The sequence below is a fragment of the Melopsittacus undulatus genome, chromosome 18 (assembly GCF_012275295.1).
Source record: "Melopsittacus undulatus isolate bMelUnd1 chromosome 18, bMelUnd1.mat.Z, whole genome shotgun sequence".
Lineage (NCBI taxonomy): Eukaryota > Metazoa > Chordata > Aves > Psittaciformes > Psittaculidae > Melopsittacus > Melopsittacus undulatus.
The window spans coordinates 3,258,718-3,279,419 of record NC_047544.1 but is presented as its reverse complement, the minus strand read 5'-3'; the positions used below and the strand labels follow the sequence as shown (position 1 = coordinate 3,279,419).

Here is a 20,702-nt window from a genome sequence, read left to right as displayed (position 1 = left end):
CAAGACAAGGGGGTCTCCCCATGCCAATGGATTTGTACAAGGAGGAACCCAACTACGATAAACCCAAGCTGCTCCCTGACCATCCAAACTGGTTTAGCTCCCCCTCGGGGCAGGGAGATGCTCTGGACAACCCTGGAAACCATTCCCTGTCTTCCCATCAACGGGAATTTCATTCAAGGCAGTGAGTCCCATTTGTTTCCATAGGAGCTCAAGAGGACAGAGGCGCTTTCCCCAGCCCCTGCCCTGCTCCTGCCTCGGCTCGTATTCGTTACCGGAGCCGTTAAGCTCTTCCCAAAGCCACTCGGACTCCTCCCGGTCGCCAACGGAGGCGCTGCCGCCGGCACCGGCACAGAACCGGGCTCCAGCAGCTCCCCCACCCGGCAGCACCGTTCACTCTGCCGGGGAGGCGGAAGGAGGGCCCGGTGTGCAGGTGGGGAACCGGGAGTACCGGGGCGGGCAGCACCGGAGCCCCGCTCCGCAGGCACCGGCACCGGGCCCGCTCCGACCCCTGCCCTGCACGGCTCCACCGCGCACCGGCAACTCACATGGAGCGGGGCAGAGCGACCGGAGCTCCGCCTGCGCCGGAGCCTGGGGCTGGGACCAGGATCGGGTCGGGGTCGGGATCGGGACCGGGATCGGGATCGGGATCGGGACAAGGATCGGGATCGGGATCAGGACCGAGAGCGCCCTCCCGTCGGGGCATAACGGACCCCATAGTCCCGGGGCCACGCCCCCCGCCTTCGCTTATAGGCTGTCCGTCCCTCCCAAGCAGCCAATCACCTCCTCGCTTAAAGCGCACTTCCTCTTTGTCTCTCCGCACACCCTTCCAACAGCTTCTTCCTCCTTCTCGCTGATTGGCTCCGAGCGCCTATTCCCCGCCCACCGCGCCAAACGACGCGCTCCCATTGGCCATCACGGCCGCGGCGGGGCAGCGTTTCCTAGCAGCGGGCGCCGCCATGGCGGCCGTGGGGTACGCGCTGCTGTGCGGGCAGGCCCTGCTGCTGCTCGGGACCCTGCTGCTGCTGCACGGAGCGTCCCGAGGGCTGCCGCACAACGGCACCGAGCCCGACCAGCCCCCGTGGGCATACAGCGACCCGCAGGCACCGCTGGTGCTGTGCACATACCTGTGAGCACCGGGGGGGGGGGGGGCTGCGCCTTCCTCTGCCTCCTCATCATCATCATCCTCATCCTCATCTTCGCCTTCCCCGCAGCCCCGATGAGTTCGTGGAGTGCGAGGAGCCCGTGGACCACGGTGGGAACGCGACGGCGCAGCAGGAGCTGGGCCACGGCTGCGTGAAGGTGGAGGGAGGGAGGGAGGAAGGAAGAGAGGGATGCAGGGAGGTTGGGATGGAGAGAGGGAGGAAGGGATGGAGGGAGAGAGGAAGGGGGGGATGGAGGAAGGGATGGAGGGAGAAAGGGATGGAGGGAGAAAGGGATTGAGGGAGGAAGGGAGGGATGAAGAGAGGGATGCAGGGAGGGATGGATGGAGGGAGGGATGTAGGGATGAAGGCTCCGAGCTGAGCTCCCATTGCCACCCCAGTTCGGCGGTCAGGCCTACGGGGAGGTTGACCACACACGGGTGCAGTGCAGGGCGCTGGACGGCATCGAGTGCGCCGAGCCGCGGAGCTTCCTGCGGGGCAGCCGGCCCTGCGTCAAGTACGATACGGTCCCGTGTGCCCATCTCCCGTTCCCGTCGTTCCCCCGCCGGCTGCACCGCTCCCGGCCCCCCGCCGGAGGGAGCCCCGCGGTAAGGAACCAGCTCCCGTTGCAGGTACACTGGGCACTACTTCATCACCACTCTGCTCTACTCCTTCTTCCTGGGGTGCTTCGGAGTGGATCGGTTCTGCCTCGGCCACACCGGCACCGCCGTGGGGAAGCTGCTGACCCTGGGCGGGCTGGGGATCTGGTGGTTCGTGGATCTGATTCTGCTCATCACTGGAGGGCTGATGCCCAGCGACGGCAGCAACTGGTGCACGGTGTATTGAGAGAGCTGAGGGGCTGGACATACGGACCCTATGGCATCAGGACAGACGGTGGCCTCGCACCAAAGCTGGAACGTGACGTGCAGAGCTATTACTCCTCTTAATGTACAAACCTTGGACATGGATTTGCTCAGGATCTTATTTTGCTTGTTTGAAGTAATCTGGATCTGAAGGTGGTCAAACAGATCCTTAATAAAAGCTGGAAGAAGCGGAGTCCGCATCCCTTCAGTATTGGCAGAGCCACCCGGAGATACAGGCACTGGTGTGTAGGTTTGTGGTCCTGGGCTTTGCAAACCCTTCAAGTTGAGTAACACGATGTTATAGAGGCTCTGCTGAAGGGATGAGTTGTACATTATTGGTTTAAACCCATGTTTCCTGGCTTAGATTGAGCAGGAGAATCACTTTGTGCTCTCTTGCAGGCAAGCAAAGCCACGGTGCAGCCATCACAGTCACTACCCAGGCTTCTCAAAAGCAGCACTTGCATCTGTTGATGTAACTCCATGCTCCTACTGCAGAAACATCAGCCACAGGACACTGTGACCACTCCAGAGTGGTACAGGGCTTATTTAAATGACCTCCTCCTCCCCTGTCTCATGTTCTTTAAATCCCATGACCCTGCAGTGGTGACCATTTGTGGTTTACAAACCTGTTCAATCCCAGCTTTGCCTCCTTAGGCAAAAGGGTGAGGGCTCATTTCCACCCAGAGCTGCAGGGAAAGGCTGGAGCTCCCATCCATGTGCCCATTCCAGCTCCAGCCCACTGCACAGGGTGCTGGTACCAAAGGGAGCGGGAGCTTCAAGCAGCCTGACAGCCAAAAGAGGAAGAAGCCCCACCAGATGCAGGCTGAGAGCTACTGAGCTGACTAAGAACAGGAAGAGGAAGCTGCAGTGAAGGCACAGCCAGAACCACACACAAAATCCGTACGTGCACAAATCCTGTCCCGTTTGATGTAAACCTCGGCAGATGCACATGTGCTGTTCTCACATGGTTCTGCAAACTGAGCACCCTCCCATTGTCTCATTTCTGCCTCTGTTACTCCTGTTGCTGCCTCCAACAGAGCTGGGAATGCTGCCCATTCCAGTTTTGGTTTGTGGTTTATTGCAACAACGCCTCCTCTTTAGGGAATGGGGATTAGATCCCATTTAGGTCACGAGTAATCTGCATTTGGCAGGTTTCAATAGGTCTCAGGGCAGGGGGGATGGGGGGGAGGCTCCATTGGGAAGCTTCCACATTCCTCAGGCCACTGGAACAACGGTGCTGAAAAGCCCACGGTGGGGAAAGAATTCCACAGCGAGCCAGGAAGAGAGATCCCAACAATCCCATGTGCAAAAGCCCATTGTTATGAGCATCCCCCACGTCCTCAGCCCAGCAGCTGCCAGCCAACAGCAGGACATCACGTTCCTCTCGTGCACCAGGCTGCTGTGGACCGCACTGGGGAGCAAGGGATGGGGTTAGTCTCTGTCCCTGCTGAAGCTGGTGCTCAGCCCCTCCTGGCAAACATCACCCAACAGACACAATGCAAACAGCCTAGGAAAGCAACTGGGATTTCCTTCTTTATTCAAAAACACAGGGAAAAAAGGGGAGTTCCATCTCCTGCAGGAGTTGCAGGTGAGGGATGGAGGTGGGTACCGGTACCATGCAGCACTGTTCACGCGAGGCACATGGCACTAAGAGCACTTGAATCCACGGCTGAAACCACCCTGCCATTCCCACAGCAAAGAGCAAACCCATCTGCACACCCCTCTCCCCACACCAGACACCCCAAACCTTGCATGCATCCCTAGGAAAGCAGGAAACCCACAGCACACACAGGGATGGGGACAGCACTTTTGCTTCAGACATCACCACAAAGCTCCATCGGGGTCTGTTTGCACTTGCTTGGTCCTTTGGGATGGGAGAGAAATTCCTCCCTGTAACACCACCCATATTACAGCGAGGCTGGAGCCTGGCTCAGCTTTGGACACGTTTGTCTCACATTCAGCCTTCACGTTGTCCTGGGGATGTGGGGAGGGTGGGAATGAGAAACAGGGATGTTGCAACAGCAATGGAGCTGCTGTAGTTTCTCCTCCTGGATAATTAACCCTAATTGTGCAACAAGCTTCTGCTTTCCCATCCCAGGCCCCGGGAAGCTTTGCAATTACCAAGCAACACCAACACTTGGTACTGCACAGCTTTGAAGCCTGGCACAAGGTAACCCCATCCCTCTGCATGTGGGGCATCCAGAAAGGAGGCCAGAGCACTAGCACCGAGTGCTGGGACTGGGATTGACCCAATCCCTAACCCATTCCTGAAGCATCACATCAGGAGCCAAGCCAGCCTAAAATCTCAAACGCTGGTACAAATAAAGCCAAAAGAAGGAAGAGCATCATTGAGGGTTCTACAGTTAAATAACAGACACTCACCCTGTCCCGTTTGCATTGATTCCTGCTTGCTTTCATAGTTTCAGTGTTCTCCAGCATCTCCATGCACCCCCTGAGTGTACAGGGGGTCCTGTCACTGCCTCCCCAGGCTGCCTGGCTGGATTAGCCCCCCCCCCCCTGATGCAGGCAGATGCAGTTTTAACCTTGCTAAGCTCAGGCTCATCAGAGCTCAGTTGCTAAAGCTCTGCCCCATGCCAGGCTGAGCTGGAGCCCTGGGAAGGGCAGGGACACACCGGATCTATGAGCTGAGAACACATTGTGACAAGGAAAAAGAAAGGAAAACAAAAGAACAGAGGAAACCTTTCCCACCCCTCCATGTGCTGCTTTCCACAGTGCAAGGACATGACCAAGATCATCAACCCACGGCCCTGAGGGCCTCAGGTCACACCAACACAACTGATGCTGACAGCAGGGATGGGGAGCTGCATCCTCACTGGTACCCAAGGACTGCACACGCTTTTCAGGATGAGGATAACAATCTCATTGCCCAGGGAATACCTGAATCTACACTATTTATCACACCTGCTACAGGAGCTGTTTTGGGTATGGAGATGCCAAGTTCACATTGCTCTAAAGACTTGTGCTCATTCTCACATCAAGGCAGCAGCAATGAGGCCTCCCGGTGCCATTAAACACCCGTTTCATTGCTGTTTGCTCAAAGCACTTCACCCCAGGCAGGGCTCCCTGGTACCCAGAGCAAAACCAACTCCATCCCTGAGCATCCCCAGAGCCGCTGCTGCTCCAGAGGTACCATGAAGCCTTTTGGAGGAGCTGAGCCAGGGCTGGGGTTTAACAGCGGCCACAGGTTCCAAAGGGTATCATTAAAAGCCAACCAGGATGTTAATGCACCAGAGCACGCAGAGCTGCTCTCTTAGGGAATGTGTCCTTGCACAGGCAGCTCTGCCCAGCTGATGAGCAGCACAAAAGGGGAGAAAAATGGGGTTTGTCCCAAATAGGAGAAAGGCCACACTCCCCTTCCCACCTCCAAGACCTCCTGATGCTTCCTCCATGCTTGGTTCTGGAGGGGGAATGATGAGGATGCAGGAGATGCCCCCTCTCATCCAGGCCATGCTGGGGACCAGCACAGAGGCAGCTTCTGAACCACGGAGGCACTGGGTGGGGAGCAGGCAGGACCCGGCTCCCCAGGGCGCTGGGATGCGGGTCCAGCCGGATCCTGCATCACAAGTGATGGAGGGATGGGGCCACTTCACCCCACTGAGAGGATGGGGGTGAGCTGGGTCCTGAGTGCACACATGGAGCATCCTGGGTCCTGAGTGCACACATGGAGCATCCTGGGCACACTGCACATCCCAACCCACCCCGGCAGCCAGGGATGGCCCCGCTCACACATCAGAGGTCCGGATGCTCTCATCATCCAGGTCGAAGGCAAAAGGCTTCTCCTTGAGCTGCTGCGGCTCCGACTTGTGCCGCACGCGGGTGCCCGGTGCGGCTCCGGCACCGTGCTCCATAGGGACCGGTGCAAAGAGCGAGTCCCGGAGCACCTCCGGCTGCTTCCCCGGCACTGGTGTCCAGGGCTGCCAGGAGGAGCTGGTGGGGGCCCGGCCCAGCACCCTCCGCTCCTCCACCACCGGCCTCTGCTGGCATTGGGATGAGGAGCCCCCGGGTCTCCCCATGGATGTGGATCGCATGAAGGACATCTCCTGCAAGGATAGAGGTGGGTTTGTGCATGGCTGGGGACCAGCACTGGGCTCTTTACGCACTGAAAGGGGATAGAATAGCCCTAAGCAAGCTGGAAGTCTGAATTAAGCAGCTCTTTGCCATCAGTTGGGCTCTTGCTCATGCTTCAGTGCAGAGCAGGGATCGTGCCAGTCCTGTTCTAAGTAAGCGTCTCTTACATCGGCACAATCCTCCTTTGGCACCAAACACGAAGCAGAAGGGATGTGACCTACCCTGGGACGGGTTTTCAAGGCCTGGACTGCCCCTGTGATGGCTCTGATCCAGCTGTGCATGTCCTCAGGGCTGTCTGCCTGCAAAACACACCAGCCGCAGTGAGCCTTTGCCTCCCTGCAAGCCCCCAGTGCCACCGGGCCTGATCCCCATCACACGGACCCATAGATGGGCAGGCTGCGCTAGGCTTGGCACTAATATCCCTGCTTAAACATCACCACAACACCTTATCTTCCCCTGTAGAACATGGGCCATTCGTGGCATTTTCATATCAGGAATAGATAAAGCAGTTAAGGGACAAGAATTGGGGTGTTACCAACTGGGTTAGTGTCTGCCATAAGCCCCATGCACATAGGGACCTGCATCCGCAGCATCGCACATCGGCTGCTCTTTGGGTACCAAGCATGCAGCATCCCCAGTGTGCTGCTGTCTGCAGCAATGGAAGGGAGCAGGCAAAACCTGCTCATTGGATCTGCCTGTGCTGGGCTCTGCTTTTCCTGCTCACACAAATCGCTGCTGGTATAAATAAGCCCAAGGGGAGAACTGAAACCACAGAGCTCTGGGTGAAGATGCCACAGCCTCATCTGGTGTTTGGGGGTAAGAGGCTGCTGGGGATCAGCCCCTCTGCAGCAGCACAGGCTGGGGAGAGCAAAGCTTAATGCCCAGAGACACAACTGGCCCCGGTGCTCACCTGGATGTAGAAGGTCCTGGAGGTTGTGATGATTTCAAAGAGGTTGTCCCGCATCAGGAGGTCGCTAGGGACAGAAAGAGGCACTCACTGCCCGGAAACTGTTGTGGATGGGAAGTGATTGGGTTTATCCAAGGGGAAAACTTGGATCTCATTGGGGTTTGGGAAGACTCCAGCTCCCCATAGACCTCCAGTGACACACACACCCCAACCTCTGCTGTCTGCAGGTACCCCCCATCCAGACCCAGGGCAACATAGACAGAGCATTACCCAGACTTGACCAGGCACTCATGGGTCTTGCAAACATCCTTCAGGAGAATGGATCGCAAGGGTTCCTTGTCCTGCGGAGGCAAGAGGAGATGCTGATGGGCTTGGCTGGCCTGGGACGTGTCCCTGTGGAGCATCCTGGGCTGCTCACCTGCTCACACTTGTAGTAACTGATGGAAAACTCATCCAGAACGAAGTAACGGCGCTTCCAGCTCTTCCTCTGGATAAAAGAGGAGGAAACGGCTCAGTGCTGAGCTCCGTGCTGCCTGCTCCTGCATCCGGAGCATCCCTGCGGCATCCCTGCATCATCCCTGCGGCATCCCTGCATCATCCCTCCATCATCCCTCCATCATCCCTCCATCATCCCTCCATCATCCGTGCGGCATCCCCAGCCTAGAGGGGTGCAGGAAGCCCATGCCCCCCCCTCTATCTGCACCCCAGCACTCACCACGTTCCCCTGCTTCACGCAGTAGCCACTCTTGAGCGGGGGTGGCCCAGCCGGTGCCTTGGTGGCCGAGGGGGGGACGTAGCTCTGCGAGCGCCGCAGCAGTGGGTGCGCAGCCACATCACCACCATCCCCTGCATCCCCCCCGTTCTGGAACAGAGCACACAGTCAATGGGGACAGCAGGGATGGGGGGTCCCTGCTAGGATGGAGGAGCAGCAGTGAGCGCTGAGCCATGGGCTGGTTGCAATGCCTGGGTGATGAAGCAGAGCGCAGGGCTGATGTTGTCTCACTGCATGCAGAGAGCTGCTCATCCTTTTGGTGTCCATGTGTTAAAAGCAACGTGAAGAAGTTGGAAAGGTGATGGAGAAGTGATTTGAGGGCTGCAGAAAAGCCCTTGCAGCAATGGGGTTAAAGGATATCCCCTCCCTGCCTGGCTTATCCCATACTGAGAGGTCAATCCACTGCAGCACAGACCTTCTAGGGGGTACAAGGCCCAAGGAGCTCCTTCATCTGGCAATGGGAGGCAGAGCAAAGGAAGCTGGAGCTGGGCAAATCCAGGTTAGAAAGCAGGGATGCTTTCCAACCGGACAAGGGGATGTATTGTGGGAATACACTCAGGAAAGCAGCGAAGTCTCCACAATTCCACAGCCAAACCCTCTCAAAAGAGGCTGGGATGGTTGGAGTTCGGGCAGAAAACCAGACCTTCATGCAGAGGGACACATGGCCCAGCACCCATCCCTGGGCTCACCCCAACACATCCCAAGGGCCAGATCCTGCTCTCAACATCACCCCTGGCTCCTCCATCCTGCCCCTGGTAGCACCTTCCCTTTCCCTTTGGTAGTGCAAGGGATGGTTGAGATGAAACACGTGTCCAAAGGCAGATCCAGTGCAATAGGGATCACTACACCCAGGATGGAGGGATGCTGCTGGTGGGTCCAGCAGTGATGACCCCGCTCTAAAACCCATTGGGAAAGAGAGGAGCTGTGTGAGGATGGAGCTGGTGCTGCTGGAGGGGACAGAGTGAAGGCAGGAGGAAAGAGCAGCTTTAACCCACAGAGACAAAGAGGAAAAGTGCCAGAGCTGCTGCCAACCATCTGCAGACAGCAGAAAACCACTGCAACCACCTCCTCCTCTGCTCTATTTTTAGTGCTGATAAGAACTGAAGCGAGACCCGGCGCCAGATGGGTGCCCAAAGGTGGGGGACACCGACAGCCATGAAGGGGGCACAGAAGGGATGGATCCCTGCCTTTGGCTTTGGGGTCCCTCTGCCCCAAGTGCCTCAATGGGGGATGTGGATGGGTCAGGATGTTTGTAGCCTCCTCCTCCTCACACCTCATCTCTTCAGGCTTCAGAGGGGACAAAGGGTGCTAAGTGCAGCTATTTATATAGCCCTTAGTGCTGAACAGTGGGGAAGGGTTTGCAGAAATGAAAGTGCAAACCAAGAGCCCAAAGCAGCATCAGGGAAAGGTTTGGGTTGGAAAGGACCTTGAGATCCCCCAGTTCCAACCCCTGCCATGGGCAAGGACACCTCACACTGAACCATGGCACCCAATCTGGCCTTGAACACTGTGAGGGATGGAGCCTTCACCCTGTGCCAGTGCCTATAACAGGGAAGAGCTTATATCCTTATCTCCAACCTGAACTCCCCCTGCTTCAGTGTGAACCCATCACCCCTTGTCCCATCACTCCAATCCCTGACGCAGAGCCCCTCTCCAGCATCCCTGTAGCCGCCTTCCTGCCACCTTTGCTGCTCATTCCCATTAGGGAAAGCACATGGAACAGAGACCAAAGCAGGGCGCTGGCATCACAGGGATTGCAGCCCTGGGATGGGGATCCTGCCTGCTCACCTGGGTGATGGAGATGGGTGTGTGGACCACCACCCCCCCGATGATCTCTGTTTTGTAGGCAACCTGTGGCTTCCTCTCCTGCGCCTGCAGCACCACTGGAGGCTTCGTGATCTCTGTGGCCACTGGGATGCTCCCACCCTTTGGCACCTATTGGAGAAGGAAAGGGGTGAAAGGCTCCGGTGGGACCATCACCTCCATCCTCCCCAGTGAAGCAATGTCCCTGTAAAACCCACCCAATGGACAAGCCACCCCAGTTAGGGTTTGCAGGAGGCAATGGTGGGAGATGAGGTGTGAGAGCCATGGAGCATCACCTCACTTGCCCTGCTCTAATTACAGCCTGGCTTAATGACGAGCCCATTGGCTGAGCTGCAGGGGGTTCACACACTGAATCTTGAGTGTCCTGAGCCCATGGTGCTGAGCCTGTGGCATTTAATGTTGTTTGGAGACCAAAGCAGCCAGGTCTGCTCTTGCCCATTGGTTTCCCCACAGCGACTGCACCACAGTGATTTTAAACCAAGAAAGAAGTTATTGGATAAGGCCCAATCCTTAACTGTTTGCTGGGATTTTCCCTTACACTTTACACTCCATGCTTCAGTGCACGGTCTCATAAACCCCTGCTAGCATTAAGCATGGCAATAGTGCTAACTGCAGCACCCCAATCTCTCCCCAGGAACACCCCCCCATGCCCCCGGTCCTGAGCATCACACTTGGATGGAGCTGCTCCCTCTGTATGGGAATGGGATCCCCATCGCCAGGAGCAGCAGGGGGCTGAGGAGCGCTGGTACTGGGTCAGTGACCATGAATTCATGGTTATATGAACACAGCAGTAAATGAGAGGAGATTGAGGATGCAGGCACCGTGATGCTCAGGGCATTGGCTGCAGCTCATCACAAACCCCCGTGACCCAGAAAGGGTGAAAATGGAGTAAATAAAGGAGTGGAGCACAAGGAAGATGCCCTTGGAGTGGATTTATCTCCCTCCAACAGGAGATAAACGGCCCTGGAGCAGATGGGATGGGGATGGCTCCAGCACGACCTTCCCCATGGAAAAAGCCACTGTTCCCCCTCTCCAACAGCAGCTGGGCAGGGAGGGTGAATACAGGAGCAAGCAGCCACACAGTAAACCCCAACCAGGAGGATCCCTAGGGATGGGGGAATGGGAAACATCCCCTGTCTGAAGGCAGACACTTGAGTGGGGTCACAATGAGGATCCTAGAGCCTGGTGCAGCTTGAGGCTGTTAGGGCAGCAGGCTCTGATCCAAGGGGCCCATCCAGGCAGGGGCCATTGGTGCCAGCTGGAGCAGAACCCAACGCACCGTGATCTTACTGGCCCTGTTCAGAGCTTCCACCCAGTCCTGCAGGTCCTGCTGGTCACTGGCTTGGAGGAAGTAGCGCTGGGATAAGGCGTTGATGACTATGGAGAGAGGAGCCAGGGAATGCAGAGCTTTGCATCAGTAAATACAATGAACAGTGAATCAAAGAGCTTCTCCCAACTCCATTCCCATTTGTGGGTATCGGTCCCAACCTCTCGCATGGAATTCTGCATCTTGGGCTATATCCCATGTGGGGAAGTGTTGTAAAGGCAACGCCATTCCATTGGGACAAGTATGTGCTTGTGCTGTCGTTGCTGGTGCTTTAAACCCAAGCTCATGGCTCATACATGAAGCAGAGGGTTGGATGGGACACAAAACCCCAGTCCCAGGCACCAAGAACAGGAGCTTATGCAGGCATTAGGATGGAAGAGAACCCTGCACTGCACATGGGGCACATGGAAGGGATTGGGAAGCACAGCAGAGGCAGGGAACCACCACAAAGGGGACCCCAAGGTCCTGCCTTCCCCACTGAATGGGGGTCACAGTGACAGGACCAAAGGGGAGCATCACCCTCCCTTCCTGACCAGTGCTGGCAGGTCCCATAGGCATAGGGAGGGCTCTGGAAGGGGCACCCATAACACAGCACCCACCGGGGTCCCCTCACTCACCAAAGCAGAACGGGGTTTTGGGCTTCTGTTTCGGGGTGGCGATGCTGACCTGCAGCAGAGCATAGGGAGGACAACACTGAAGGTGATGGAATGTGATGGGAGAGCTGAGTGCTTCCATGCGCATCCCTGGGATGGAGGGGAAGCTGCTGCTCCCCCAGCTCCAAGCCAGGCCATGCTTCCTGCTCCCCCAGCAATGAGCATGGAGCCAGGGGAAGGGCAATGAGGAGCAGGGGCAGCTAAAGCACAACCCAGCCCTGAGTTTGTGCCCGAAACCTTGTCCTGCAGCAACTTCCATGTAGCCCAAAACATATGGAATTTGTGAGTGAAATGGGGAAGGTTCAGCTCTGCTATTGCTTCATCTGTGCTTAGTTTATAAGTCATGATTCAGCAGGAGCAGGGAGATCTGCCCCATGCTCCATCCGGCTCCGCATCCCTGCCTCTCAGTCACCAATAGGCTCTTACCTATTGCACTTTACCTGCCTCCCCATGGAAGATGGATAATGCCATTAAGACACTCAAACAGCTTCCAAAAGGACTCATCCTTCAGGGTGCTGCCCTTTAGCACCCAGGCTCCCATTGCAGGAGCAGGAGGAGCCGCTGCCTATCCCAGGAAAGCCACACAGATACAGGGATAACAGGGACATTACCTTGGAGATGTAGGTGAGCTGCAGAGACCCAACGGCTCCCGCGCCAATGGCCAGGTTCTGCAAGGCAATGGGAGTTAAATGACAGGGTGAAGGTACCAGGGTCCATCAGCATCCCTACAGGCATCTCCCCTTCCTTTAGTGAGGAACCCACTGTGTGGTGCTCCTCAGGAACACTGCTCCAAACCCAGCTCTTTTGGGCTCGATTGCAAGCACTGGGGCAGCTCCAGATGCTAACACAAGCAGCACAGATTCCATCCCCACCAAGCACCAGGTCTGATGCCTGCAGCACGACACCACTTCCAAGGCGATGAGGAAAACCCCTTCCTGTTACTAGAGCATCCACGGATGCAGAGCTGGGAGCAGCATGGATCATACCTGGGGGTTGTCCATGTACCACAGGAGGCAGTTGGCCTGGGTGTCCAGGATGAAATACCTGCGCAGGAACTTGCCACAGGTCTCATTTTCCTCAATGTCCAGGAAGCCACAGATACGGTTCTGCCGGTCCAGGTACGGCATTCCGGGCTCCTTCTCACATCACCCTGCGGAGCAGGGACAGAGACAGGTGGGTGCTCTGCTCCATAGGGAGCCATCCCAATGCATCAACACCAATTGGGATGCAGCCAAGCTAACAAGAGGGAGAGGGCAGGGATAACCTCATCTCCATAAGCGTCTCGTCCCCATAGAAATGAGCATCAGTCCCCAGCCCCACTGCGACCACACAGTGCAAAAACCCACACTAGGCTCAAAGGAGGAGTGGGGGTTCCCTCCTCTGCCTCACATCCCATTGCAGGTCCCACTTCCCAGCCTTATCCAAACCTCTGGCTGCCTCTCCCCATCCTCCTGGATTAACACATGGGAAGCAAAGCCAAACTGCTCCATGGGGAGGCTGCCAAGCACAAGCATCACCCAGTGTGACAAGGAGGGTGCAGCATTCCTGCCCCAGGGCATGGAGCAGGACCAGAACAGCCCAGCCAGGAGCTCCAGGCCTTGGGAATACTGGGAGGTGCAGATGGACTCAATCCCAGCACCACAGTCGCTGTGATGTGAAGGCAATGACAAGTCACAGCCTCATCACAGCAATGTCTGCATCCCACAGAGATGCCCTCTGATTGCTCAGCAGTGTGGGGCACCCCATAAAGGGTTGGATGCAAGACACCAGGTCCTTGGGAACCGTAACAAAGGGAATCCCAAAGTGGATGTGGTGCCAGAGAGAGCCCAGGAAATGTGGAACAATCTGCAGCTCCAAGCAGCAAATCCATGCAGCTGTGATGCTGAGTCCGCAGGAAAACAATGCCCCATCATCACCATGGGGCTGTGCCACCGGCTCTGTGCACCAGTGCTGCCCAGAGGTGCACAGCCATGGGATGGGAGCCCCTGGGCACAGCATCCTCCATAGGGCTGCTTGGGAATGGGGTCTCTGCGCCATCACCACAGTGGGGATGGAGGCAGCGGTGACCCCAGTGTGGTGTCTCTGGAGGAAGACAGGGACTGGTGCAGGTGCCCATAGCAGAAGCTGCACAAATAGAAGGTGTCATGCACAAGAAGGAGGAAACAGTGTTCTTGAGAGGGGCCCTGAGAGGCGAGTGTTGTGCAAGAGCTGTGCTGCAGCTGTAAGGTAGAGGTGGCAGGATCAGCCTTTATCACCAGCCTTGCAGAGATGGGTATCAGGGAAATGGGGCTGCTGCAGTGGAGACAGCTCTGGAGCAACCCATTTGTCCCAATGTAAAGGGTTATGGGGGCGCTTCCCATTTTACTGCTTTCTGGGGGGTTCTTTGGGGGTGGGAGTTCACAGAAGCAGATTCCCCAATGCCTCAAGTTCTCCCTTCCTTCTAATAAGAATCCAGGGATTCCTGCTATTGAGAGGGATAAGGAAGAGCAAGGAGCCCCCAGCCCCTTGGGGCAGCAGTGCTGGACCCATGGGTCACCTCCTGAGCATCCCAACCTTCCCCTTTTCCCTTTACTAACAGGGGTCAGCCCATGAAACAGCTTCATCCCCTGTGAGACACGATGGACACTGCACCGGCAGCAGTGATTGATGGATGATGCCTATGCTGATTCAATGGGATCTTCCAGGACTCGGAAGCAACTGACTTCCCAGCTTTATCCCACCAAAAAGCACAGCCCTTTTCAGGCTCTGTTAATGGAATGATGGGAGAAATAAGGCTACAGAAGAAGGTTTATGGCAGAAATACCTCTCGCCTGCACCCTGAGATACTGGGAAGGGCTTCCCAGCTGGCTCAAAGACCTCGTGTGCAACCACACAGCCAGACTTTCCAGGAAGCTTCCCCCCATCATCACCCCTGCTCCCGGCATTCCCAGTACAGCCATGGAAGCATGACCCAGGGACACCCTGCAGCAATGGAACTGGAGACCTGACATTGGCATCTCCTCAGCACCTCATCCACAGCACCTGCAAGCATCCTCATCCTCCTCCTCCTCCTCCTCCTCTCCCAGGCCTGTGCCAGCTGCCCCATTGCGGGATGATCCCAACCCCCCGTTACATGGGGGCTCCTGGCTGCCCCCCCTCCAGCTCCAAGCCGGCCCCAGCCGTGCAGGGCGATGCCTGCGAGCCGCAGCGGTTGCACCACAACTTCCTTCTACCTGGTCTTGCAAAGCGCTCGCCCTGCCGACGTCTTATCCGGCGGCTGACACAGACGGCGCAGGCAGAGCCCAGCCCTAACGAAGTACCGAACCTGTTGAAGGCAGCCTAGGAGCCGCCGGGATGCGCTCCTTCATCCCACCACACAGCGCTGGGAACACGCTCCCAACAGCTCCCGCATCCTCCCTCTGCTTGCTCCCGACCCCGCAGCCCCAAAGGGGGGATCAATCCCGCAAAGACCCCGCTCCCAAACTCTCCACCTCCCTCTTGTTGCCATCCCCACGGCACCAAAGCGCCTCGGAGGCCTCCCCCGACCCCCGGGATGCAGGCAGCGCCGGGACCGCATCCCCGCACCCATGGACCAGGGACCGACCCTTCGGAAGCGCCTTGCGGTGCGGATGGGGCCGCACCGGGGGAGCCCACACTCACCCCACGGGTCCCTGCGGAGCGTGGCTCCCGGCTCCGCTTCGTTCCGGGTTCATTACGTCTGCCATGAGCAAACCCGGCCCCGGATGTGAGTCCGCACCCGCGGCCCCTCCGCCCCCCGCCGCACCTGCGGAGACACCGCCTCGGTCCGCACCCCCCCTCCGCCCCGGTACCGGCTGCGGTGTGGGGATGGAGCCATCCCGGCCACGGGTTCGGGTCCCGTCCCCCCCCGTCCGACCAAAACCGCTCCGTAAATCAACGCTCTCCAAACGGGTCCTGCTCCGGATCGGGATGCGCCTTGAGCAGCACCGAGTGCGTTCCCCTGCAGGAGCAGCGCTGGGGTCCTGGCTGAGGAGGTCCTCACCGTGACACAGCCCCGGGGCTCCCAAAGTTATGGGTTTAATAATGCCATAACACAGGACATCAAACACAGCAGCATTTGGGGTAATACGAGCAAGGGAGCATGCACCCAGCTCCTGCCCTGGGCTGGGGTTGACCACCACCAGTTGTCATAGGGTGGTTGGCGTTGGAAGGGACCTTAAAGCTCATCCAGTTCCATCACAGTCAGTCATCCAGTTCCATCACCCACACCCCAAAGGTCCTGATGGGGTGATGCAGTCACAGAGGGTTAGTGATGCTCCTTCAGGTACCAGCTCTGCATAGTGCCCACCTAGAGACTGTCACCAGCTTTGCTCCTCTCCATGCAATACCAATGACCCCAGCACCCAGCTCTGTGCCCCTCACTGCTGACACATCAGGGGGGATATCTCTCCTCCATTTCAAGACCAGATTGCATGCATTTGAAGGCTGTTTCCCCCCTGACCATTCAGCACTCACTGCACATCACCTTCCATAACGCATTGCCTCAACCCCCAGCATTTCCTATGGCCTGGGTCATTTTTAGAGCAGAGCTTTCCTCCCCTCCCATGGCACACGAGATTGCCCAACCGCTGCTGCTGCCACCATGTGTGTCCATGGCTGCGTGCGTGCTCCTGGCCCATGGCAATGAAACCACAGCAGAGTGCAGCCTCCTGCCCATCACAGGCACAAGACTCTGCTGTGGAAGGCTCTCAGTGTGCACTGCATGGGGATGAGCAGCTCAGTCTGGGGCCCTGCATGAGCATCGCTTGCTGCTGGAGCTCAGGGTGGATTTGGGGAGCAGGAAATCCCCCTTTACAGCCATGGGAAAGGTCCAGCTGCCTCTTTGGAGCTGCATCTGGCCCCAAAGCACTTTGTCCCACCATGGGTGAAAGCAATCATGGTGCTGCAGAGAGCATCCTGCTCCAGTGGAAGGTGTCCCTGCCCATGGCAGGGGTTGGAGCTGGATGAGCTTTAAGGTCCCTTCCATTCTGTGGTTCTGATTGTTCACAAGGGGTTACTTTTCCCTAGGAATTCCCGGTGGGATGCTGGCAGCATCCATCAGCCCAGCCCCACACCCTGCAAGGAGCTGCAGCCCAAACTGCATCATTATCAATTACATCAGGAGAAAAGCAGCCCTGAGCTCCCTCTGCATCTCCTCCTGCCAGCATTCCCAAAGAGATCCAATGGGACCACACATAACCCGAGCTGAGATACCCAGGGTGGCTCCAGCCTGGATGCTCCTTTGCTCTGTGTGATGGCAGGATTTGGCCTTGCCACTCATGTACCTCCTAAGGGAAGGATCACCCCTCAGTGCAGCTGGGCATTGCTCCTTGCCCTCCCTGTGCATACCCTAAACCCCATCCTCACCCAGCTGCACACATTGATGGGGCTGGAGCCTGAAAGCACCAAGAGCTCCCACAGAGCTTTTGAAGGTGCTATAAGGGAAGCAAAACCCGAAGCATGAAGAACCACCCGTTAGGGAAGCACAGTCCACAGCACCTGGGTCATATATAGAATAGAAAACATCACCCACCCCGAGCACATCTTCCTCTTCCCCTTCCCACTGCTCCCAGTGTTCCACACTGGAATGAGCTCCCCAGCCTTGCCCTGTCCCCCCCTCTCATCCCTGCCTGCTTTGCAAACACTAAACTGTTCCACAGGGTATTTTTATACCAGGGCATCTCTCAGCCTTGTGACTGGCACCAGGGCTGAAGCAGCACCGTGTCCTCTGCAGTCACATGGCAGCTAGTCACACTGCTGCTCCTCCTGCATCCCAGCAGCATTCCCATTCACCTCCCACCTTTCCCAATGGGTTTTGCTGCTGCAGCCCGTAGGGGGGTGCAAGAACCCCCTTGAACTCACAGGGACACCCCATTAGGGGCTTCCTGGAGGAGGACATCCCTCTACACCACAGCCTTTGCATCCCATCAACATCCTTCATGCTCCCATCAGAAGAACCAGGCACAGAGCAGCTTTGCTCTCCCCTCTTGTGTTATCCCACCCGCTCGGGGTTAACCCTCACAGGACCCCATAGCCCTGCTCTCCAGGGCTTCCCACCCTACAGCACTCACCCAGGGCTCCGGTCCGGCCGCATCCCACAGCTCCAGGGCTGGAGCTGAGCGTGCCGGATTCCTGCTCCTCTGTTCAGACTTGCCCCTGCTCGGTTTCAGTACCTGTTCCCTTTTTGCTTGTCTTATGACTAAGGGAAACTCCCACAGGTTGGCTGGGCTTCCAAGCAGCGCTTTGCTCCTTGCACTGAGCTGCATTCCTTGCAGTCAGATCCTCTCCATGCTCCCAACCATCCTTCCCCTTCATCATCCCCTCACTCTCACCATTCTCCTTCACTCTCTGGGAGCTTTGTTCTTATCCCAATGGGAATCCCCAGCATCCTGCACCCCCCCCCAGTGCTTCATCTCCTCCATACCCCAACCAGCACTGCCTTTCTGCTCCTTAAACCACAAAACCTTCCATGCCAGGCCCCTTTGCCTGCATTAGACCAGCTCTGGGCTGCAGGAGGGCTTCTATATGAGATCACTTTGGGAGGTAATGATGATGGGCAGCTGTGGAGCACACCCAGGAGGGGTTTGGAGGCCAAGCCTGATGAAAAGAGAATGGGGATCTCCTGGGGGTGTCACTTTGATCCCTTTGTGGCCAGGTCAAATGGGGCTTGGAGCAACCTGGCCTAGTGGAAGGCATGGAACTGGATGGGCTTTAAGGTCCCTTCCAACCCAACCCATTCCATGATCCCTGTAAATGAGGAGCAGGGGCTGCAAACACGGATTTCAACTGCAGCTTTTATTGGTGTGATGGCAGCTGAGCCTCTCCATCCTTCACACACAGCAAACCCCGACCCGTGGCCCTAGCCTATGGCAACAAGCAGCTACCCCATTGCAACCACTCAGACCCAGCTCAGCAGCAGCATCCCTGCCAGCGCAGCCACCAGCAGCCCATGGGGGGGCCTGGAGGGGGTCCCGGCCCCATTCTTGGAGCCCCGCTGCCCATTGCAGTCATCACTGAAGCAGCAGCGCACGGTGGCCCCACTGGAGCCACCACCACGAGCCTGGTCACAGAAGGCTTTGTAGGAGCAGGACTTGATGATGCTGTCTGCAAGGAGAGCAAAGGGGACATGGGGTCAGGCACTGCCAATGCATCCTCCCTGCTCCGTGGTCTCAAGGCCCTTTCCATCCCTAACTGTTGTGCTGGGGCAGGGAAGGGAGGAAGAGCTGCATCCCAGGTTGGGTTTGGGAACAGTCCCTGTCTGTTCCCATGTGGAAAACAAATGGAACACTGTTCTGAATGGGTGCACCGTGCTATAAAGGACTTTCCTTATTCCAGCAAAGGGCTGTGAGTCCCCTCGGACCAAAAGGATGCTCCTGAGGACTAAAAACTTGGGAAACACAAATAGCTCATCCCTGCTTCACAGGGACAAGAGGAAACCAGCTCCCACCCGTCCCCTTCTTCTCTTTGCCCTCTGGTCCTTCCCCAGCACACCCAGTCCTCCCAGTCCAGGCACTTACTGGGTGCAGTGATTGTGGAGCAGGCATCAGCGTACTGGGGGCAGCTGTGGGAGCCCTGCTTGTTGCAGTCGTTCTCGTTGGATGCGACACATCTGTGGCATCTCAGCGCTTGACCTGCGTGGAGATGGGGAGGAGGAAGAGGAGGATGAGGAGGGAGAGCAGCAGCAGCAGCATCCCGGAGCCCCCGTATCCAACCCATGTCCAGATGCTCCTCAAAGGAAGCCCCAGGTGTGTTAGGCAATAGCCAGCCCCTGGTCTTGCAGTGCTGTGTGAGCCAGAGCTGATGGCAGTGGTGAGAGCTCTTGGATCATTTGGGAGAGGGAAGCACACAGCAGGAAGAGGTCCCTGCTCTGTTTAGGACCCAGAGGAGCAGATGTGAAAGTGATGGTATCATTTAATAGTATCATTTAATGACTTTCAATAGCATAAGCGCTAAGTTCCTGCAGGCAAAGCCCCCTCCAAACCTAGATCTAAAGCTCCTGCTCCTGCCTGAAATGAGGAATTCTTGGTTTTGATGGATATTCCCACTGATACTGGGAGTCAAATCTTTGCTGGCTGAGCAGAGCCCTCTCGTGGCAAGAGGCGCTTGCGAGAGGCCAGAGCTCCCACCTCCATCCCCTGGGAAAACCGATGGAAAACTGGGATTTCAGATGCCGTTAACCCACACTGACCCTGGCTTCGCCAACGGGACCGCTTTCAGCCCAAAACACCGTCATGGTTCATCTTTTCTTGTCCCAACCATCCTGACATTGCCCATGGCACTGCTCAAGCAGCATCACTGCCCTCCTGCCCTTTGAGGTGCCTCTTTGTGATTCCACCTTTGAGGAGCCACAGTTTGGTCCAGAAACACCTCTCTAGTGATGAGAAGCTGCTGCTCCATGGCTCAGGTACCTCCTTGCTCCACCAGAGATGGAGCCTCCACAGCACTGGATGGCAATGTGAAAAGCAGGATGCTCTTTTGGGTGCCAACATCCCACTGGAATGCCGGTTCTCCACAGGGATGGGAGCAGCAGGGCAGGGATGGGGGCACCCAGCAAGCAGAAGAGCAGCATTCCTACAGTGTTCCCCCCCTCCCAACACTGCCTTGGGCCGCAGGACACTTACTGTATCCAGCCAAGGATGTGACGAGGACCAGGGCCAGCAGGGTCTTCAGGGCGGACATCCCGGCTGTGCGGGGCACAGGATGCACAGAGCCTGTTTTGTCTTAAGGTCTTAGAGCTAATCTGCTTGGGATATCGGATCACCGGGCTGGGGATAACGCACTTACTGCAGCCCCTGCCTAATGCCATCTTAGCCGGGGAGGACGGGACACGGATCCCAAGGGCATGGGCAGAGCATTGGATCTCCCCACACTCACCAGGCTGGGCTCTGCTTTGGGGACCGGCTCCATCTCCAACACTGGTGCCTCTCATAGATCGTGGCCATTCAGAATAAGCCTTCTCTTGCCATTTGCAGCAGCCAAGCTGGGCATGACCCCTCCAAAGAGAAGCATTAGGAACATCTGGAGATGCTCTGGACACATCTGGAGAGCCCAGAGGAGTCATCCCCGCACTTGGGCAGTCTCCATCCCAGCCTTTCCCCATGGCCAGGAGGGTTATTAGAGTCCCTCTGCCT

General features: G+C 57.1%; 3 protein-coding genes across 4 annotated transcripts; 1 reads left to right on the top strand and 2 right to left on the bottom strand.

Annotated features, from left to right (window-relative positions):
• The first annotated feature begins 942 nt into the window (after nt 1-942).
• TM2D2 (TM2 domain containing 2) lies at nt 943-2,195 on the top strand. The gene is made up of 4 exons (XM_034070476.1): nt 943-1,126; nt 1,212-1,299; nt 1,541-1,656; nt 1,772-2,195. Exons 1-4 carry the CDS (start codon nt 957-959, stop codon nt 1,983-1,985), a joined length of 588 nt encoding a protein of 195 aa, XP_033926367.1. The 5' UTR covers nt 943-956; the 3' UTR covers nt 1,986-2,195.
• Nucleotides 2,196-3,509: 1,314 nt separating this feature from the next.
• PLEKHA2 (pleckstrin homology domain containing A2) lies at nt 3,510-17,710 on the bottom strand. 2 transcript variants are annotated; one of them, XM_034070542.1, is made up of 12 exons: nt 17,643-17,710; nt 12,561-12,724; nt 12,186-12,242; nt 11,539-11,587; nt 10,874-10,971; nt 9,559-9,705; nt 7,714-7,860; nt 7,417-7,485; nt 7,269-7,339; nt 7,002-7,065; nt 6,313-6,390; nt 3,510-6,063 (listed from the first exon to the last, which is right to left on the bottom strand). In XM_034070542.1, the coding sequence occupies exons 2-12, from the start codon at nt 12,699-12,701 to the stop codon at nt 5,746-5,748; spliced, it is 1,239 nt and encodes a 412-aa protein (XP_033926433.1). In that variant the 5' UTR covers nt 12,702-12,724; nt 17,643-17,710; the 3' UTR covers nt 3,510-5,745. The 2 variants fall into 2 exon arrangements, with proteins under 2 accessions (XP_033926433.1, XP_033926432.1); XM_034070541.1 differs by lacking the exon at nt 17,643-17,710 and adding an exon at nt 15,214-15,284.
• Nucleotides 17,711-18,385: 675 nt separating this feature from the next.
• On the bottom strand, nt 18,386-20,698 carry LOC117437126 (lymphocyte antigen 6D-like). The gene is made up of 3 exons (XM_034070407.1): nt 20,446-20,698; nt 19,089-19,202; nt 18,386-18,675 (listed from the first exon to the last, which is right to left on the bottom strand). Exons 1-3 carry the CDS (start codon nt 20,669-20,671, stop codon nt 18,470-18,472), a joined length of 546 nt encoding a protein of 181 aa, XP_033926298.1. The 5' UTR covers nt 20,672-20,698; the 3' UTR covers nt 18,386-18,469.
• Between the last annotated feature and the right edge of the window lie 4 nt (nt 20,699-20,702).